The sequence below is a fragment of the Ylistrum balloti genome, unplaced genomic scaffold (genome assembly GCF_031769215.1).
Source record: "Ylistrum balloti isolate Yb309-2 unplaced genomic scaffold, AGI_CSIRO_Ybal_v1 Utg370324, whole genome shotgun sequence".
NCBI classification, from domain to species: Eukaryota; Metazoa; Mollusca; class Bivalvia; order Pectinida; family Pectinidae; genus Ylistrum; species Ylistrum balloti.
Window position 1 is genome coordinate 1,166,648 of NW_026782237.1, and position 22,858 is coordinate 1,189,505.

Consider the following 22,858-nt stretch of genomic DNA (forward strand, 5'->3'; position numbering starts at 1 on the left):
TTCTCCATTTTCAAATTAATTGCTCCAAGGGAGGCTGGCAGAGCTGCGTCTGTAAACTCCACCAATCAGACTAGTTAATAGCACCAGTGCTGTAACTTGTTTTTAAATATGTCCTTTCATGTTTTAAGGTTAACTTTAACATCAACACATTTTCACTTAATCACTTGGCTATATGATGTCCTCAAAGACTCCATGAAATATATATAAACAATACAAATGTGATCTATAACATTGATGACACAAGTCGAAAGTTTTCTATTGCAAAATCAATATTTGATATTTGCCCCACTTGACTTATTTGTTTAAGTAATTGCTAAAACAAACGATAACTAATTATTTCCTAGATGAAAAAATGTTTGACGGTATGACGATGACTAAGACGTGTTTTTAATACTAGTTTACTTACCTGTAGTCCCTCTTCAGTTTTGGCCAGGGCACTTTCCAGGTCCTTGATGTTAATACTGCTCCCCTCCCCATGGTTAATTTTCTCTCGTAACTGGCGGATATCATCCTGTACCTGTCGAGTGAGGAAAACCATTTAAAAATCAGTAAAATCTTCCTATCTACCTTCATTGTAATGATATCTCATTCACCCTAAAGAGAACTGATAAAACTGCTATACCTGTATATCTCAAACATGACCAATAATTTCAGGAAAAATGCAAATTAAGTGTTTCCTGCTACCCAGGACCAAGGGCAGCCGAGCAAAATATTTGAGAATGATCCCTCTAATACTGTTCACGAAATAGTTATCTAGCAAATGTAAATGATCGAAGTTCAAGATGGACATCTTTCTGTTTTATTTGTTTTCAAATCAGTCCCAAAAAGAACACTAAAACACTTGCTACCTGAGGGGGGACCAACTGATGGCATTTGAGATGTGATAATTTGGTGTGTTAAAAACGAAAGATTCACTGAAAAGTTTTCTACCCTGTCTTACCTAAAACCTAGGTCATACCAACATCATCCTTAACACACAAGGGCAGAAAATCCTTGGTCATACCAACATCATCCTAAACACACACGGGCAGAAAATCCTTGGTCATACCAACATCATCCTAAACACACAAGGGCAGAAAACCCTTGGTCATACCAACATCATCCTTAACACACAAGGGCAGAAAATCCTTGGTCATACCAACATCATCCTAAACACACACGGGCAGAAAATCCTTGGTCATACCAACATCATCCTTAACACACAAGGGCAGAAAATCCTTGGTCATACCAACATCATCCTTAACACACAAGGGCAGAAAATCCTTGGTCATACCAACATCATCCTAAACACACACGGGCAGAAAATCCTTGGTCATACCAACATCATCCTAAACACACAAGGGCAGAAAATCCTTGGTCTTACCAACATCATCCTAAACACACAAGGGCACAAAAACCTTGGTCTTACCAACATCATCCTAAACACACAAGGGCAGAAAAACCCAGGTCTTACCAACATCATTCTAAACACACAAGGGCACAAAAACCTTGGTCTTACCAACATCATTCTAAACACATGAGGGCAGAAAAACCTTGGTTTTATTGATGTCATCCCACACACACAATGAAGACAAAAACTGTCAAGTAATACTGTGCTTTGAATTATATCAATGTATTAACTCTTAATTGGAATGTTAATAAAGGGTATGTGATGCTTTTTTGATTTTGTTCTCAGGAGAGTGAAAATTATTGACAAATGTATAGACTTATTTGGAATTTAAATACAATCTATTGCATAATATTATATACCCTTTTATGGGTATTTGATATAAGCCAATCTGAATATGATTCCTAGCTGTATTCCATTTCCACCTGTGTACACACACTCGGTAATGTGGGCCATCCCCATTGATTTTCCTAATCGGGTATAGGATTTTAAAAGTAAAGTGATTTGTAACCTGGGGCTTGTTATTTGTAGATTGCTGAAATAAGTCTGACAGTTAAGGCCACTGTATGGGTTCCTAGTGGTATGATACTTAAAAGCTGATCATACCAGTACTTTGTTATATGGCTAAGTACTATATATTGTACACACTTATACCTTTTGTATACTGCCTACTTTATGAAAAGCTCTTTTGCTTCATGTATACTGTGTGAAACATATGCCTACTATGTGGTACCTTATGTATACTGTTTGACACTTTATGTATACTGTGTGGTACATACCTTATGTATACTGTGTGATACTATATGTGTATTGTGTGGTACATACCTTATGTATACTGTGTGGTACATACCTTATGTATACTATGTGGTACATACCTTATGTATACTGTGTGGTACATACCTTATGTATTCTGTGTGATACATACCTTATGTATACTATGTGGTACATACCTTATGTATACTGTGTGGTACATACCTTATGTATACTATGTGGTACATACCTTATGTATACTGTGTGGTACATACCTTATGTATTCTGTGTGATACTATATGTGTACTGTGTGGTACTTTATGTATACTGTGTGGTACTTTATGTATACCATCTGGATCGATGTCTACATTAACATTTCTTTGAGAATAAAGAGACACGTGTATTATAGTTATTTATAAACAAACCTATTCACCTATTCAATAATCAGGACATTAATTCAAAGTTCTATTATAAAAGATTATATTAGATCAACCAATAAATGATTTAATTTCGAGGTTTTAGTACAAACTTATTACAAAATGTTCTCTCTCGAGTATTAATGCATTTCATCCAGTGCTATAGCAGTAGTTTTATGGATAGCTTTGAACTTTTATCTTGGTTGAACAGGTCTAAGTTTATCTCCTTGTACATTAATATGCTAAAACCTGATAACTTCAAATGCACTTTACTACAACTAGCTAACACTTCCCCATTTCTGTGGAACTGAATCTGTAAGTGTGCAGTAATGGTGTCCTGCTTGTCTTAAACAAGAACAAAGAGGCATTACATTAGTGGTAGTAAGAACAATTATAAAAAGTGTAAAACATTTTTGAATATTTTAGCATTAAACATCACAAAACCACTCATCACTTCACTCTCACAACATTTACTCAAAATTTCAGCTCAAATGCAGCAGAAGTTTAAATCTTTTTTTCAAGATGGCAGTCAGGGCAGCCTCAAAACAGCCACCAAAAAACGACAAGACTCGATCAGCACCATCTTAGGACTATTTCAGGCAAGTTTGAGCTGAATCCCAAGGGTGGATCTTAGGAAGTTTATTGTAGGTGTTGTTCAGGAAAACCATTATTGTGTAACCATATTACAAAATGGATACCATTGCTGATATGTCAAAGTTTTGGCAAGGCTGAAACATAACAACACTTTGCCAGTTTCCTTTCCCAAATCCAAACCAATTTTTAGCTCAATGGTACCAATCACACTAGAAAATAAGTTTAAAGTGTGATTTTTAAGATGGCAGCAAGTCATGCTGGCCCACATTAAATTTGGCAAAGACAAAAAGTAACACATCCCTACCAACTTTTAGCTCAATGGCACCAGTTAAACTGGACAAGAAGAGCATTCACTTTGTACAGCTGGGTGAATTATCGGACATCCCTCATCTAAGGGATGAGTCTGTGTTAGGCTTGAGAGGTTGAGCAATAATTGAGCAATTACTGTGGTGTTCAAATAAGTGGCGTAAACATGGAATGTGCTGATAAATTCATGAACGCCATCTTTTATACCTTAATATACCTACCATGTAACTATTGTTACCAGTGTTATAATACTGGTATATATACACTCATATCCAAGTGCTTAATCAGACTAAGACAATTTTTGTAGGTTCCAATTAAGACGGCATCAAACACTTTTTAGGAATTTAATCAATGAAAGGGTAACCATATATCATAATGAATGAACTTCGTAAATGGTGACATATTAATAATCAACTTTTCACAAAAAAATCATATTGTTACCTAAGGAGTTGTTTCACATAATCCCTACAATACACAACTTAAGTGTCATCCTCCGCATATGTTAACTTGGTTTTGAGCAACTGTGGAATCATTTCTAAAATGGAGCAATCTTCATAGATGGCATTCATGGAAAGCAAATTATAATGTAGGTTTACATTCAAAGATATTCACAAGTGAAATTTCACACAATCTCAATATAAAATACAGCCAAAGGTCATTACTATATTGGCAAAACCTTACAACTACATGCTATATCTTGTATAAGGTCAAACTATCACAGTTTCTACTTGAGTGAATGTGAATGGCCTCAACTGAATTTTTATAATAAGGGAAGACTAAAAACTTTAATCTATTTCTGAACAATAAAAGTAATTCTACCAGCCAAAACAGGCCTATTATACACATCCAAAAGATTAATGGTATTCTGCTAGACTCCTTTTACTGTTTAACATAGGTTTTAATGTACATAATGATAAAGTAAATTCTATTTTATAAATGTCTGAACGTTTAAGTAATCCAGGTGTCCAATTCAAGTCATTTCGTTTATGAATATGCCTTTTAGAAATTTACTTAAGATCTGTTAAGGATATGGAAAAAGGTTCAGCACGAATTTAATTAAAACATGAAATATATATTGACAGGTGAAATACACTCAATATCTGCTGAAATAAAACTGTCATCTCCCAGAAAATCATGGAACATATCGGATGATTGTACAAAAGACACACAAATGAATTACACATTTCTAAAGCTTAGAATTAGATATAGTATAGCGAAACAATGAATTAAACATCTTACTGCTCTAACACTCATTGGTGATGCTAGTAGTTATTGTAAATGCTTAAATTCTTGGAAACTAATTAGGAATCAACTTTGGATAATTAAAATTAGTTGAAATATATGTTAAAAAGTCAGAGGGGAAGGTGCACTTATCCAAAAAGATTCAATAAATTACAAAATATTAACATTGGAAGATTTCAAAAGAATGTAAAGTATTGTATGTGTATATTCAAAGTCACAACATGACTATGTGTAAAACAAAGTTTCTACCATTATGCCTTGATGAAAATTGAAATAAAATGCAATGTTGTTAAATAATTTTTTATTTTTATTTCATGAATCAATCCATGTAACAGCTAATGAACAACTGGATAATATGTATATTTGAGCAGCCTTCAGTTGTCGATGATTGTACTGAGGGATTCCACCCTATGTCTAATGTACACTGGGTGGTACTTCATAAATTGTATAATGCTATACTCACAGGGTCTGCTTGAGTGACTATCCAAAAAATCAATCAAAAGACCCTGTCACAACAATCAATGGAAACATTGCCAGATTAAGTAAGACTTTGTAATCTTCTTCAAATCTGTTAAGAGTTCAACAATCTTAGACAGATCAACAGTTTGGTTTAAGAACACTAAGTCTGTCAATCTGATAAAGCTGAAATTTACTTTGATAAGAACTTCGGTACTATTTTGTTGTGTCACAAATGGTTTCCATTTTAAAGAGCTCAAATACATTTTTGTTCAAATTCTTAAAAAAGGTATGCTGTAAGAGATCCAAGAGGACGGTTACTAACTTAACTATCCTGATGTAACCAACTCCTACATACATCAGGTATAATACCACTTGACTAGCTGGAATTGTTCAGATATGAAATAGGAATAGACATGCATGTGTTTTCTTGATTTATTTCCAGACTTATTTAGAAATGCCTTATAAATTACTGAACAGTTCTTTCATGCTATCTGAACACTTCTCTGAGGTCATATTTCCATAGCTGGGACTAGCCTTTTGTATGACCTTGATTCCTGAATGAATATCTACAGTATTTAATAGTGCAGCAATCAAGAAATACATACACCATAGAATGAACGCAGATATCTATAATATCACAAGGACAGATTCTTGTCAAGAAATTGTTACTTAATAGTTTTTGTCATGCTCTCCTCAAAGTTTTACACCTGTATTACCTTACCTCTTTGACAACTTGTGAATAGTCTATATCCTTACAGACAGAACCTTTTCTTTTCACTTTCTGAGTCTGGATTGGATTAGACAGTGTGGGTAGACTAATGCTACCAGTTGATTCAAACACTGATCTCCTCTCTGTCATTATGAATTCACTTTTAAACCGAATTGTCCTTTGCACCTTCTTAACACATTCTGATTGCACATGGTGGTTTTAGTATTTTTCACCTATGGTTCTGAGACAGACTGCTGGTCTCTGTTGTACCGATGATTGAGTTATACACATAACTTTGTATAGTTTTACTTTAAAACAGAAGTTAATCCTACTAACAGTGTTACCAGTGCAGTCAGTAACACAAACCGTGAGAACAGATTTTGTAATCAGACCATCTCACTATTCTAGCATTTGATTGCACTGTATCTCCAATAGCAGAAAATATTTAAAACTTGACACCACATTATGAGGTACGCAGTCTGTGATCAGATGAGAGGCTCTATCTCCAGATTAAACTTTAAATGTCTGCAGTGTACCTCAGTCCCATTCCAAATCAATATAAGCACACACGCCTACTACAGGAAGAACAATACAACATGAACAGGCCGTAATGGTAATGTAATGTTTAGGTCAAGACTACACAACACAACAAAAAATGATAAGAATCATATAAAATTACCAACGACTTGAAAATATGTTTACAAAATACAGCTTTACCACAAAGAACACAAAAACTTCCTGTGATGTTATTCTGGATAACAGTATTAATTATATTGTGTGTTTGAAGGTTATTTTGGATGTAAGACACATGATATGTTTTCTTAATATTACATGTGATTTCAATATTTTCTGATTTACGTTTTGGACAATAAAATAACTAAGGGTGTACTATTCATCAGTACAGTTATATTGGCATGCCTGTCAATGTGTACTCAGTATAAAGATGACCCCCTAACACATTGGTTTACAGGGTTTAATAAAGTTATAAACTTCTAACTTACAGGTCATACAAGGTCACATGAACCTCTAATTCACAAATTCTGATGAACACAGGTCACATCGGGTTAAAAGATTCTCTAACACACACAGATCATACAGGATCAAATGAACCTTAGCTTTAACTAATACAGGTCATATGAACCTCTCTCTAGTGTAATAGTTTCACATGTCAGAAAACTGTCCAATCTCTACAGGTCACACATATACATGTATTATAACCATTACAGATACAAAGTCAAATGGTATTAATTCATCAGTGTAATCAGAAGTACATCTGGCCTGTCAAATGGTACTGGTTCTAACAGGTAAGCATCTACAAAGACATACTCTAGGGATAAAGAAATGCAGGGTGACACTATTTGCAATATCTTGCGAACGCGTTGTTCAAAACCAATGAAAATCAGTCAAGCAACACTCTAGGTTACAGTGCCGGGGTCCTGTATTGAATGTTGTATTATTGTATTGCTTGACGATGTCTTCCAGGGAAAGCAGGAAATAGGAAAATCTCATGCACAGCAGTGTTGTGACATTGAGAGTTACACTGCTTGTCATACCATTAGGTAGTCTTCACAGAGACACATTATTTTCCGATATTTTGATTAATTTCTGATAGAATTAAACAATGACATGGCTGACGTAAGTTCAGAAGGGTCAGGTCATTGCTATGAGTATGCAAGGTCAAAGGCAAATACAGGTTGCCAGATATTTCGGTGTCCATATTGGCACTTTAGAACGTCTTGTTAGATGTATAAGGGAAACTGTGCGGGTTGCTGACAGACCTACGTCTGGGTAACCATGTGTACCGTCACAACACTCAGGACAGGTTTATTCGTCTCGTGCATTTGTGCAATCAGCACTTTACTGCCACTGAATCTGCCCTTCATACCATTGGTACTCATAACCATGCAGAAACTGTTAGCAGGAAGATGGTCAGCAGGTATGTCACAAGTTTGCAGGTCTGCCCCTTACCATTGCTCATCACCATCATTGTATGGCTTGGGTGGCGGCACATGCCCCCAGAATATTCCCATTCAGGCAATGGAGAGGGGTCTTGTTTACAGATGAGTCATTGTACACCCTCTTTCGAGCAGACGGTCAATGTCGGGTATACCAATGTTGTGGAGAATGTTTTGCTGACTGCTGCATAGTAGAGATGGATAGGTTTGGAAGTGGATCGGTTATGGTGTGGGGAGGAAGCACACATGGAATTAAATCACTACTGGTTGTGGTAGCAAGTAATAGAACAGCCACTAGGTATAGAGATGAGGTCCTCCAACCCCAAGTTGTCCTATTATTGCAGCAAAACAACCTCACATTCCAGCAGGATAATGCTTGTCCCCATGAAGTGAGGATCTGTTGCGACTTTCTCACTAACATCAATATCCACCCACTGGACTGGCCACCATACAGTCACGACCTATCCCCTATTGAGCACTTGTGGGACCAGCTGGATAGACAGGTTCAACTCCCCCGGTTATGCTGGCCCAACTGAGAGCAACCCTCTTGGAAGAATGGGCCAACATCCCAATGTGGAGGATAGACCCACTCATAAACTCCATGCCTAGGAGAATCAGGGCTGTGGAGAGAGCAAAGGGGGGACATACCCAGTATTAACTAGCCAGCTCCCACAAGAAGTCAATTTCGACTTCAGATTACAGAGTTCTCTTTCAATTCCCTTCAATTACTCCTAAATCACTTTTACCCTGCATTTCTTTATCCCTTGAGAATATTTTTATAGCAGATTGATGCAGTATCTGATAATAAAGTATATTGCATCACTCTGAAACAATGCGCCAAACTAAAATTGAAGTAGAGTTGGAATGCAAACATCTTGAGATCTGAAAGACCTTGCAGTTACGTAATGATTTCACCACTGCACCAAATCAATATCAAAGATCTAAGATAAGTGGTAAGAACTTATTTTACTCAGAAGAACAGTTGATCAATACCAACATTATATGATGCAGTGATCAGGATGACTGCTTTAAAGTTTTCAACAATGCAATAGTAAGCATATAAATCTATTTGTATATTTTTTCTTTTTCAAATGCTAGAGGACACTTTGAATAAAAATACAAGGCCCAATCCTTTCCTAATCCCTACTAGAGATTCTTTTTGACAATCTGTGAAAATCTTCAGACCTGATGTCATTTGTTTTAAACTACATGTATGCAAACAATGATTTTCAAAATATGTCCTATTGTATGATACCGTTATTTCCTCTGTAGAAATATAGCTTTAATAACTGATCTGTTAGCATACATGACCCTACCTCAACAGATTGCTGCTGGAGAGTTACATGAAATTATTAGTTTTTATAATGGAGATGTATGGTAAAACCAAAAGTAACTTCTTGCTTACTGTCACGCATGTGCTCGAATGAGATATTAGGCCTAAATGCCTGGACAGTCATCTTACTACATAGGCAAAGAAGCAATGTAAATAATTTTCAATCTTCTTTTCACTCTGAAATGAAATACTGTGTATCAAAATTTGGTACACGATGTCATCATCAAGAAGATAGCAAGAATATGGCTTTGCAGTTTTAAATTAAATAAGTAATCACTTTCTATATACATATAGGTAACATGGAGGTTATTAATAGAATCATGAACCTTAAGAATCATTGGTGCATTTGTTTCGGACCCCTTCAGAATAATTTTTCGCTAGCTATGCTATGTTGATGAAATGCCATCAAACAAATACATAAATGACTTGAAATGTGTTCATACTATAAGATATATTTAAAAACTGACCTGTGAAAGTCCACTATTTTTCTAAAAAAATATCACAGAAATTGTTTCAAATCTGCTCACCTGAAATGATCAACATGTGTATGGCACATGTGATTGCATTAAAATGTATGTCTCTGATGACATCACCGATCACAGAGATGCTTGAGTTAGCTTAGTGTGACCCAGAAATACACATGTACACGAAATCATTATTTGAATAGGAATGACATTTTGATGAAAATAAAAATCAAAATACATTCATGGTGCGAAAGTGGTAGATATCTGTGTTTATGTGTGCACCTTTTCTAAAGAGTTCGATCAAACGTCTTATTTTTTTTTATCTTTTTTCTCCTCAAATGAGCTATATTTCATGGTAAACATCTTTCTTATAACACTATTTATTATAAACTATTTAAATAAAGTTGATTTTTCATCTCTCGGTCTACAACTCCCTAGTTAAATAAAATCTGAAATGAATCATCAAAAGTGATAATTTATACATCATCATGTTTTCAATATATAAGTTTGGACTTCCATAGCAAAAAAATTGTAAGATGGTGCGGTCTATTATTATTCATGGTCGATTTTCATTCATATGATAGACGACAACTAAAAATTGGCATCTGAGGATGAATTCATGGCTTATTTCATCATATCTAAGAGGAAGTTTGACATGTAAAAATCGAGCATTGTTAAAAAAACCAAATTTGCCAATGAAATATATACTCGTAATATTTTATAGTGATTAGTGTAAATAAGTTTTTTTTTTATTATTTTCGGAAGCGTGACATGTTACAGCAACCAAAAGTATCCGGGTGCAAGGTCATGAGGGTCACGAAGGTCAATAGTTCATGTTATACGGCTGGACAAAATGGCAGTTCCGAAATACATAACGGTGCGGAACCGATGTCAACACAATACATTAAACATAATGGTCACCTGCCTATATTTTTCGTTTCGGGAACCTTTTAGTTTCGGGAATTGGAAGTCACGAACCTGTTACACACATACTGAGTATCTGCTATCATAAATATCAAAGCTTCGATAACGCACGACGAATATGTTAGACCTACAATGCTCAGTAGTGTTACTTTCAATTGAACTTTCAGAAAGGTGTACATGTTCTTACCTTCAAAAGGATTTGTCCAACTTCTTCTGGTCTTGTTTCTACCTCTGTCATCTTGAAACAATATTTTGGTTAATACTCTTTAAAATAACCAATGCATTCAATTTCACTTGTAATGCAATATGACAAAATAACACTACATATCTAAATCCACGAACAACTATGAGTCTAAAAACCGCCAGCCATGCGCTGTTTCTCCAGCAACACATCAAACAACACAAAGTTATGACGTAGTACACATTTCCGGTTTAATAATGTCTTCCTATGCGCTTTTCACATCATGCTGCAACGATTTCAAACCTGATGAATTGATTCGACGTACGTTTTTTCACTTAACATAAAACGTTGAATGTAGCGTATAGCCGAAGTTAATTCAATAAGTTCAATTAGTCATCAGAATTATTAAGATGAACGGAAACTGTTAGGACAGTAGCTGTAAGCTGAACAAGACGTTTCGGCCAAGAAATTAGTAATGTACCGAAATGACTTTACTTTGACACGGAAACCCGGACACCGACCTGAAGTTGACTAGAAATTATAGCAGGCATTTAAGAATTGGGCTTTGTCACTGAGTATGTTTGAATGATATATTAATTATATCCTGGTAATGTATATCATATGCATTTCAAGCAATTTGGGCATCTCTGGAAATAAACATGTAACGGATGCATCATGATCAGTGATCATGTTAAAGCTATGATCTCCGGTAAACAACAGTATCCTGTTCAGGTTTTTCGTTGGTTATTTCTAGAACAGTGTCCTTTTAAGATTAAATGAAGTTCTATTGTATAATTTAAATGCATTTCCTGAAAATAAATGGTGTCGTTTCCAATTTCTAATTCTTTAAAATGCTGAGAGATAGCTTAAACTCGGACTTTTCTGTTGCCCAAGTAAACAACAGTAACCTTTTGTATCAGATAAACAACAGATGTCTTGTGTATGAGAATCAAATTATAGATAGCATTATGATCTGTATATTTGTTAACATTTTTTAAACAAAAAATATCTGGCATCCCATGTACGGACCTCATATAAGAGGAACCCTGGGTTTGTTACTGGTATATATTTGCATGTGTAAAAAAATTTTTGCTGGTTATTGGTGAACTTAACACTGGTTTTTCTTTAAATTTCAGAAATATTGAATATTGACAACTTACCATCAGCCAGCCACTTGATTGAGGATATATTGGGATACGACTGGCACATAGATACCAAATACTATACTGCAGATATTCAGTTGTGCTGTACAGCAAGAAGAACTATTGGTGATGAAAGTTTTGCTGAGAATGTCCATGCTTTTGTGGTCTATTTTGATGCGGAGGAGGTAAGACTTATGAAAAATCCTCTGGCCTTTTCTTACTCTATTATCCAGCCTGATACACACAAAAGTATTTTAATATTTGCAACACAGTGTATATGTTGAAGTGATATGTGAATGTATTGTAGTCATAAAAAGAATAACAATGCTCTGAAAATTTGATAAGCAAGTCTTGTCCATACATTGAAATTTGTCAGAACAATCTGGGTAATTTTTAACTATTTGCCAGTCAAAATTTGAGCATGATATGTTTCATGTGCTGTACATACTGTCCATTCACCTGAACTTGTGATACAGGCCCATTGGGTCTCTTGTGATACTATTATTTTGCGATTGGCTCTGATGTAATAGGAATCATGCAGGAATGGATACACTAATCATAAAGAATAAATCTTTAGTATAAATTCACCATTGCATTTAAACCTCATCACTCACTTCCACTGGTTTCAGGGTTTTAACCAAATTTTGGACATTTTAACATATCTTCAGATGAGAATGCTTTATTTCATTGTGTGTTATTGTTGTTATGTCATAGTTTGATATCAAATGCATCACCATGTCATCACAATGTATGATACTCTAGCTTTCTTTTGGATTTCCTCTCTGTTACAGAGCAAGACTTTTGAGCTGGCCAAGTCCTGGCTTCCCTACCTAAAGCAGATAGAACCAGCAATACAAATCCTTGTTTGCCATTCCTGTTCAGAGAGCACCAGTATGTTTTCTCATTCCACACTGAAAATCAGCAAGTTCTAGTTCAACTAACTAGTTCAATCTTGCCTTAGTTCATTATTAAGGAAGAGTTGATGATTTTTCTATGTTCTTTTAATGTTCAGAAAATATTTCTTATAATGTTATAAATATATTTAATCAAGCTATTATTTGTGATGGAATTCATGAACACTGCCCAGAGAATTTCAGCTAGACTTGACAATCCAAAAACTCTTTAGAAACCAGTGCCCGGTTGTTCAAAACTGTCATTAAGCTTATGACGTTGTTAAACTATGGTTAGCATGTTGCTAAAATTTAGCAATGTCGTCAACTGTTGTTCCAAAAAAAAATATCACTTAAGGACTCACTGATTATTGGCTAACTTTAATCATTCATGTACCCATGGTTAAGTATTTAACGGGGTGTTAAATATTACTGCTTTGGTGCTTGCTGTTGTGCGTCCTCAGAGGAAACAGTGTGTCTTCCACCATCAGACAATTCTAGACTGATCGTTAAACGAACCATGAATTGAGGAAGAGGTGTAGATTTGGATGCCATGCTTTTTATTTCATCACACACCTCCTCAAAGAAGATCTAGAGAGAAGAACTCAAAAAAAAACATGCACTCTCAGATAATTATAATGATATGGTCCCACGGATGTAGACAGAGTGAATTACATGTTGTAGTTGTAGAACAGAATTCTTTTATGTATATATGAATGTCCAGTGTATAAAAAATATATATTTGATAGTCAGTGTTTTTGTAACCCTGGTAAAATACTAGCCGCAACATACCAATCGGCTAGAGAGAACATCTCTTTAGCCCGATTGGTTGAGCGTCAGACTAGTAAGCCAGGGGTCCCGGGTTCGATTCCTAGCGGAGGCATTGAGATGAAAAATGACCTCTGTTACATTTTCATTACATGATATATATACAATCAAATATATATGTCATAATATGAAATGTACATTAATTTAGATTAGTTTTCTTCAGGTGTTAAAAAGATCACTGCACAAGAATGGTGCGTCGATAATAATTTTGAGCTGGTGGAGTTATGCCCTCTGGAAGAGAGTGACAGTGAAGGTATACATTTATATTTTGTACCTTTTTATTCTGAAATAAGTTCTAATCAGTCTGGCTTTCACTAAAGTAGAGTTGTGGATTAAGTGATCTTGTAAGATTTGACAATGAAAGTGAGTTTCAGAACAATTTTATAATATATTTGGCAACAATGAATCTATGCATGATAAGTGATATAGTTATCACTCTCAAGTTGTGCCATCGAATCACATTTATTTTAATTTTTTTTATTACTGGTATTACCCATTTAACAAATCTTTCAATAACAATGCCTCATGTTGGTGGTAGAGTGAAATAGATTCCCATTTGATATGCTGGTCAGGTTGATAACTATTTTCTAATTCACAGATGACTTCCAAGAAACAACAGGAACAAAAAGGATAATTCAGGCATTACAGGCCCACACCTGGCCTGATCTTGTGATGAAAGGTTTGTGTTGCTATCCACATCTACACAATATCAGCATTTCTAGAGTCAAGATGAAATAGATGTAGCTACACCTAGGTAGAACCAGGGTAAGAAGCCATTCTAGTGTATCTGTGTCTTGGAAGATTAATGGTACAAGGTTAGTTAGTCTATAGTAACTATACCTGGTAGAACCAGGTTATGAGATCTGTCTAGTTTTTATGAGCTTTACAGTTAAGTCAAATCCATCTGTAAGTATTTCTTAATTACCTCTGATATGTTATTAGCATACGGTTTCCTCAAGGTAGGTTTACACTGTAGGGACAGTGTCTATTCTATCATCATCCATATATTCTGTGAACAAATTGCCACCCTGGGAGACTCTAGGCCACCTATTGCTCTAGTGATGTATTAGTTAGAAATGGTATCTTGGAAGCTGAGAAATCCATGACTTCTTTAACTTTCTGCAGCTTACAAATGATTCAGCTAAACTTTTCATTAGTTTTGTTAAACGAACCTATGCTTACATGATAGGTATCAGTAAGGTAAAATGTTAGGCAAATTATAATGTTTTTATGATCATGCACACTTCAAGTCTTTGCTCTTAAAACCTGTCTCTCCTATGTTTATATCACATCTTCCAATCAACTTTTAGTAGTAACTTATGAAAATGAAGTAATTAATGTTTATATCTTGAAGTCGTATTTTTAATTCAGAACGCCCAAGTATTCGTAGTTCCTACATGACAGAATTGATGAAAGAGGAATCCTCAAAGAAGTTACAAGATGTTGAGAAGCCTCTAGACCAGGATGCTGAAGAGACTACAGAAAATAGTAGAATAGATGGTACAGAAATTAATGGAGAGCCTGAGAGTGGTAGTGGAGTTGGGAATAGTACTGCCTGTTGTGGGTACACTCCAGCTGCTACGACAGGCAAATCAAAGAAAACATCTGATAATGTTATAAGTAAGATTGTAGTAAGGGAATCCCCCTGGTAACTAGAATTGTCTACCCTTAATGTTGTCTTCAAAGTTTCTACTTTATCATCTGAATTCAATTTATATATAAGTAAACAATCAGAGTGCGTAAATTCTTTGTAGCAGTGACATGAGAATTGGTACAGCAGTGGCCAAACACCGTCTTGAGAGTTTTAATGGTAGTGTCAAAACAGTGGCTTGAATTTTGTATAGCGGGGACCAGTGGCTTGGGAATTGGTATAATATTGACCAAACAATGTTGGGATGGAGAGATGTTACATATATTACATATGTAACACTCTTTATTATACTTCTTAGTATCATCTTGTGCAAGAAATAGAGGATGTTACACAAGTTTCCCATTTATATGAGATGTATCAACAAGCCTGATGTATAAAACAAGACTTAGAAGTTTTCATGTTTCTAGGTGTCTTTCAATGTAAAAGGAAAAGTTGTTTCATAACTCTCATGTGAAACAAATGTAAGATTCTGTTTACCTTGAGAAAGTCAGAGTAAACTTGTTTATCAAGAAAGGTCGCAAAAATTATTGGAGTTATGATAAAACAGATCTTTGTGAACATACGGAATGTATGATACTGTTTGGAGTTTTTAACTCACAAGGTTCAAAGGACCGACAAGCTTCTGCCACACTACAGCCATAGTCTGCCAACTTTTTCCCTAAAAATTGCTACCAGTCGTAAAGTACTTACAGGATTTTGACTAAATTTGGTCAGAAACATCCTTACGAGAAGTCAAACAAATATTATATAAATTGTGAGTCTCTGCTCATTGTGACCTGACGGGCAGGGTCCAAAAGGGGGAAATTTACAATCCTATTTCTCCTGTGGGAACGATTGGATTTTGCTCAAGTTTGGTCTAAAGTATTGCTGGTTGAATGGGAATCAATGCTTTCTAAATGGTGGGTCTCAGCACCCTTGGGCGGGAGGAGCAGGGTCTAATTTTGGAAGTAGAAGAAATTCTTTGAAATCCTTCTCCTGTGGTTGGAAGAATTTTATTTTTTGTTGTTAAGATTTGGTCTGAAGCTTTCCTGAGTGAAAAGGAATCAATTTTGTATGAACTATGGATCTCGGCTCCTGGCCTTACAGGGGAAAATGCCAAATTTGGTCTCATGCTTTGTTGGGTGAAGGGAATCTATGTTGTGTAAACAGTAGGTCTTGCCACCGTGGAGCAGAAGAGGAGGGGCCCAATTATGGAAATAGGGGAAATTCTTTTAGGTCCCACTCCTCCTATAGGAATAATTGGATTTTGCCCAAATTTGGTTTGAAGCTTTCTAGGGTGAAGGGGAATCACTTTTGTATAAATTTTTGGTCTTGCAACCTTGGGGTAGGCAAGGTGAGGCCCAATATGGGATATGGAGGTAGATCTTTAAAAACTTTCTTCTTCTGTAGGAATATCAGGATTCTGTCCTGATTTTATCTGAAGCATTCTTGGGTATGAGATTTTGTATAAATGGTGTTGCTGCCCTTCTGGGAGCAGAGGGGTGGGGCTTAAGGAAAGAATCAATATAAATATTTTCCTTAGATTGGATGAAGCAATTTCAGCCAAACAAAGCCAGGTGAGCAATCCAGGCCCAATTGGCCTCTTGTGTTGTTTTAGTTCTAAAGAGCTTTGGTAGGACACAATCTTCTAGAATTATTTTTCATCAGTTTTTGAACTCCTATCAAATGCATGTGTTGAAGCATGTCTGTGTTCTGTTATAGATTCCATGTTAGGGATGGAAGACCTTGCTCTCTTTGAAGCTGTTGGAGCAGATGATCCTGGTGGAGAATCTTTTGAGAAGCTGTTTGCAAATTTCCGTCTTATGAAAGGTAAGGTATATATTCATTGTTAGGTAATTTTTTGTGTAAAGATTTAGCTTTTAAAATGTATAGAAGTAGTGTTATCAAATTATCTTTGGATAATTGCACAGTATTTAGAATTTGGTTTTTCCAACTTTTTCAGAGAAAGCTGAATCCTTACCACCAGAAGAAAGAAAGATATATGCTGAACAGGTAAGAATGAGCATAAATTGTCCGTTTTATTTCATATGGAAAATTTTATACATTGTGTTTGAAAGTAAAATTGATTTGTCTGCTGTTTAAAAGCCTATTTAAACATTTCATTTTTTCAATTGAAATGTTGTATTGATAAAGTTATCAAAGGGATTAAACAACAGGCTGAAAGCCTATATTAGTCAATGAAACACTAAAACATTTAACAATAAGTTGGTTGTAATGATATTCTTGTATAGCTACAGCAAACCATAGCCTATCATATAAAAATTAATACATATGCCTGTTTCCATTGTACTGTCATCTTATCATTAATGAAACACTTCTAATAGTCATACAATAGGAATTACCTCACAACATTATATTAAATATAAAATGGACTTGACAAGTAAATGTGAAATGACACACCTCATAAATCTGTAAGAAAACACCCTTTTTTGTCAGGTTGCTACATCATTTTGGCATGCTATAGGGGGGGACGATAGCGAAGAGGAACTTGACCTACAGCAGTAGCCTCCTGGCAAGAAAAATGGCTCCTTTCTAACTTCATTGTCAGGCATAAATATTTCCATAATTATTCAGAGGTTGCAAATATATCCAGTTTATTTTCTGAAAACTTGTATGTGAGTTGGTGCTTTACATTTGAAATGTACATCCTTAGAACTGTTTTTGTAATGTTTTGATTAATTTATGGACATATGATATCTTGGAATCAAGAATAGAAAGGCTGATGGATCAAACGAAAACAATATCATGATAATATAAGATTAGGAAGGTTGTGACTGATTGGGTATGAAATGGCTGCAAGTTGCTAAATAGCTTCATTTGTAGTTTCAAAATAACTCCTTCTGTATTTTATGAAGTATCTTTCTGCAGTGCTCTATAGAAATTCTATTGCAGAAATACATTGTCGAAGGCCTGTAAGGGAGCTTCTGTCTGAGATGGTTTAGTGCTGTCAGGGAGAGGCTATCTGATGCAGTGTTGAAGGGACTGTGATGCAGTGTAGATATGATCTGATCTTGGAGATGGTGTAGAAGGGAGCTACTCCCTGAGACAGTGTAGAACAGATGGTGTAGACATGCTGTCCTGGAGTTACTCTCTGATATGGTGTAGAAGGGTGCTGTTGGCCTAGATGGTGTAGACATGTTGTCCTTGAGTTACTCTCTGATATGGTATAGAAGGGACTGTTCTCCTAGGTAGTGTAGGCATACTGTCCTGGAGTTACTCTCTGATATGGTGTAGAAGGGAGCTGTTCTCCTAGATGGTGTAGACATGCTGTCCTTGAGTCACTCTGATATGGTGTAGAAGGGAGCTGTTTTCCTAGATGGTGTAGACATGCTGTCCTTGAGTCACTCTCTGATATGGTGTAGAAGGGAGCTGTTGGCCTAGATGGTGTAGACATGCTGTCCTGGAGTTACTCTCTGATATGGTGTAGAAGGGAGCTGTTGGCCTAGATGGTGTAGACATGTTGTCCTTGAGTTACTCTCTGATATGGTATAGAAGGGACTGTTCTCCTAGGTAGTGTAGGCATACTGTCCTGGAGTTACTCTCTGATATGGTGTAGAAGGGAGCTGTTCTCCTAGATGGTGTAGACATGCTGTCCTTGAGTCACTCTGATATGGTGTAGAAGGGAGCTGTTTTCCTAGATGGTGTAGACATGCTGTCCTTGAGTCACTCTCTGATATGGTGTAGAAGGGAGCTGTTGGCCTAGATGGTGTAGACATGCTGTCCTGGAGTTACTCTCTAAGATGGTATAGAAGGGAGCTGTTGGCCTAGATGGTGTAGACATGCTGTCCTGGAGTTACTCTCTAAGATGGTATAGAAGGGACTGTTTTCCTAGATGGTGTAGACATGCTGTCTTGAAGTTGATCTCTGATATGGTATAGAAGGGACTGCTTTCCTAGATGGTGTAGACATGCTGTCCTTGAGTTACTCTCTGATATGGTGTAGAAGGGACTGCTTTCCTAGATGGTGTAGACATGCTGTCCTTGAGTTACTCTCTGATATGGTATAGAAGGGAGCTGTTCTCCTAGATGGTGTAGACATGCTGTCCTTGAGTTACTCTCTGATATGGTGTAGAAGGGAGCTGTTCTCCTAGATGGTGTAGACATGCTGTCCTTGAGTTACTCTCTGATATGGTATAGAAGGGACTGTTTTCCTAGATGGTGTAGACATGCTGTCTTGAAGTTGATCTCTGATATGGTGTAGAAGGGAGCTGTTTTCCTAGATGGTGTAGACATGCTGTCCTTGAGTTACTCTCTGATATGGTGTAGAAGGGAGCTGTTCTCCTAGATGGTGTAGACATGCTGTCCTTGAGTTACTCTCTGATATGGTATAGAAGGGACTGTTTTCCTAGATGGTGTAGACATGCTGTCCTTGAGTTAGTCTCTAAGATGATGTAGAAGGGAGCTGTTCTCCTAGATGGTGTAGACATGCTGTCCTTGAGTTACTCTCTGATATGGTGTAGAAGGGAGCTGTTCTCCTAGATGGTGTAGACATGCTGTCCTTGAGTTACTCTCTGATATGGTATAGAAGGGACTGTTTTCCTAGATGGTGTAGACATGCTGTCCTTGAGTTACTCTCTGATATGGTGTAGAAGGGAGCTGTTCTCCTAGATGGTGTAGACATGCTGTCCTGGAGTTACTCTCTGAGATGGTATAGAAGGGAGCTGTTCTTCTAGATGGTGTAGACATGCTGTCCTTGAGTTACTCTCTAAGATGATGTAGAGGGGAGCTGTTCTAGATGGTGTAGACATGCTGTCCTGGAGTTACTCTCTGATATGGTATAGAAGGGAGCTGTTCTCCTAGATGGTGTAGACATGCTGTCCTGGAGTTACTCTCTGAGATGGTATAGAAGGGAGCTGTTCTCCTAGATGGTGTAGACATGCTGTCCTTGAGTTAGTCTCTAAGATGATGTAGAAGGGAGCTGTTCTCCTAGATGGTGTAGACATGCTGTCCTGGAGTTACTCTCTGATATGGTGTAGAAGGGAGCTGTTCTCCTAGATGGTGTAGACATGCTGTCCTTGAGTTACTCTCTGATATGGTATAGAAGGGAGCTGTTGGCCTAGATGGTGTAGACATGCTGTCCTTGAGTTACTCTCTAAGATGATGTAGAGGGGAGCTTCTTCCTTAGTTAGTGTAGAAGTGCTAATAGAGTATTGCTCTATGATACAGTGTTCAGAATGCTACTCTCTTACTCTCTTGTGGAAGTGCAATAGGTGTTACATTTTGTTTTACAATGTATGTGATATATGTAAACTAGATGAATATTGCAGATTGTCCTTTTTACAACTGTAAGCCATTCCAACTCAGAAAAGGAGAGAAACAATGTCGTATTATAAAAAAAACAATCAGGTATTAATGTGTGTAGGTATTAATAGTATGTATAATGTAATACATATGTAGTTACAGTTATAAGTATACACATCCAGGAATGTATATCTATAATCGGTATGGAATTTTGACACTTTGGTCAATAACACACATCATAATCAGTATTCAGTTATGTTGAACATACAAGCTAGACTTGTTTATTTCAAAACCTCTTTTCAAGTCTGTGAATCGTTAATAACTAAACTATTGATCAAGCTGTAAATCGTCAGTATTCATGTAATGGTTGATATTGTTGAAGATTGTGGTGATTGTTACTCCGGCATATCACTGCATTCACATACACACATAAAATAATACAGTATTTTGTATGTATTGTAAAAGTATAAAATTCTGTATGTTTATTTTAGTTAGTGATTTATGTTTAAATTGATATTTTTGTGTGAATGTATGAACCTAATATTGTAAGGCTGGTTATTCTCTTGTGTAGATATATTTGAATCAAGCTCTCACTATGAACTACTGTATATGTTTTATTTGGTGCTTATTTCCGATCGTTTATTTGTCCCTCCTCCACATCCTTCATCTTGTCAATGAACATTCCAACTCTAACTGTTACACGACATTTGACAGTTCAGACTTCTTGTGTTTGTGAAATTTAGTCATCTTTTTGATTCAGTCAATATTTTGGTATTTTTAGTCAATCTGAATATGTACACATAAGCTTTGTGACAATGTGTGATATTGGACCTTCAAAATGAAACACATATACTGCAATAATGTCGGTAGATTTATAGAATATTTTTCAGTTTAGATTTTTTTGTTGTTACTTATTGATTTTAAAAATAGATAAAAATATTGGTACTGTTAATCTACGGAATGCACTGAAGACAGACAACATATCGCCCAACCCTCAAAACAATTACTGTGATAACATGCTATCTTTCAGTTAAATATAATGGTTGTCAGCTAGTAAATAGGAATAATATTGTATGTTTTTGGTGAGCTTGATAAGAATAAAAAATCAAAACAGATAACATGTTCAGACTTACTTTCCTCGATCATTGCAACACATCCGATCTACATCATCAACCCAGTCTAAATAACAATGTACAAGTTATAAAGAGACATCACATGATCTTGAGAGTACTTCATAAAGGTTTGCATTGTAAGGTCATTGTTACTCTGTGGAAATTTGTCAAATATGACTAACGACATGGGAATGATGGCTGTTGTGTCTCAGATGTGTTCTAGTTATGTGAAAACTATGATATATACAGTATCAGCAAACATACCCAAGTGAACGTACTAACAAAAACCTGTATACATACACATCCATACTAACTCTGAAGTCAAATAGAACAGTTTTTCTACAACATTTTAATTTTGTCAAGTCACTTCATAACAAGAGGCCTAATGGGCTGTCAGCGCTCACCAGATATATATATATCAGTGAAATATCATGCCCCAAGGCTTATTAGTTCATGGGAAGAAGTCGTTATTAGGATTTAGAAAATTTGACCCTTGTGACCTTGAATATAGGTCAAGGTCAGGCTTCATGCTAGGAACATACAAGACAAATATTATTCCTCTAGGCCTAATAGCTCATGAGAAGTCGTTTAAAGGTTTGAACAAATCTGACCCCTGTGACCTTGAATATTGGTCAAGTCATTTCTTTTCGCATCTTTGTCAAGCTTCATCCTAGGAACATACCAGCCAAATATCAAAACATTTGGTCCATTGGTTACCGAGAAGAAGTTGTATTAAGGAAAAAGTTGATGCCAGATGATGGACACCAGACATCGCCCCACGGCATAAGCTCACTTGTGAAAATACACAAGTGCTAGGTGAGCAAATAAGGTAACTATGAAGTTGAACATTGATGGGCAATGCAACATATTTTTTAACTGTGTAACGTTTTTTTAATCAGTGAAATAAAAGTTCTACAAGAAATTTTGATCAATGAAATTTCTTCTCTTTCCCTGATATACAGTACAAAGCAGAGCACAAATCATACTGACTGTTTATTGCATAATAAATCATATACATTAACATTGCTGAGTTTTACCACTCAAAACATCAAACATGTTTGTTACAGAGTAAACATAATGTTGATAAACATATACAGCCTCATGCTCGAGATTCCATTTCATGTCAATTTAATCTGAAGTGAACACCTTCTGACAAGTTTTTTTAAACCAAAACCAAATGGGGACAAATGCAAGACCTTTTCTATCACATTAGGTTTTGGAAATGTTGAAGAAAAAAATTCTGTTACATGGCTCACCTGATGTTCTTTTCTTGGT

At 36.0% G+C, this 22,858-nt stretch overlaps 2 protein-coding genes across 2 annotated transcripts in view; one reads left to right on the plus strand and one right to left on the minus strand.

The window, feature by feature from the left end:
* LOC132553406 (IQ domain-containing protein H-like) overlaps nucleotides 1-10,777 on the minus strand; it is a 32,986-nt gene extending 22,209 nt beyond the window's left edge. Inside the window, exons 1-2 of the mRNA XM_060217652.1 lie at nucleotides 10,727-10,777; nucleotides 407-517 (exon numbers count right to left, since the gene is read on the minus strand). Coding sequence (XP_060073635.1) covers nucleotides 407-517; nucleotides 10,727-10,777 — 162 coding nt within the window. The remainder of the gene's footprint in view (nucleotides 1-406; nucleotides 518-10,726) is intronic.
* A 200-nt stretch (nucleotides 10,778-10,977) lies between these two features.
* On the plus strand, nucleotides 10,978-21,589 carry LOC132553372 (alpha- and gamma-adaptin-binding protein p34-like). The gene is made up of 9 exons (XM_060217610.1): nucleotides 10,978-11,041; nucleotides 11,857-12,047; nucleotides 12,654-12,753; nucleotides 13,744-13,833; nucleotides 14,179-14,259; nucleotides 14,952-15,200; nucleotides 16,933-17,040; nucleotides 17,174-17,223; nucleotides 17,668-21,589. The coding sequence occupies exons 1-9, from the start codon at nucleotides 10,978-10,980 to the stop codon at nucleotides 17,734-17,736; spliced, it is 1,002 nt and encodes a 333-aa protein (XP_060073593.1). The 3' UTR covers nucleotides 17,737-21,589.
* The last annotated feature ends 1,269 nt before the right edge of the window (nucleotides 21,590-22,858 follow it).

Coding starts and splice junctions, on each gene's coding strand:
- LOC132553372 (XM_060217610.1), top strand. CDS start 10,978: ATGTCTTCCTATGCGCTTTTCACATCATGCTGCAACGATTTCAAACCT. Junction 12,048..12,653: donor TCTATTTTGATGCGGAGGAG/GTAAGACTTATG, acceptor TCTCTGTTACAG/AGCAAGACTTTTGAGCTGGC. Junction 12,754..13,743: donor TTCCTGTTCAGAGAGCACCA/GTATGTTTTCTC, acceptor AGTTTTCTTCAG/GTGTTAAAAAGATCACTGCA.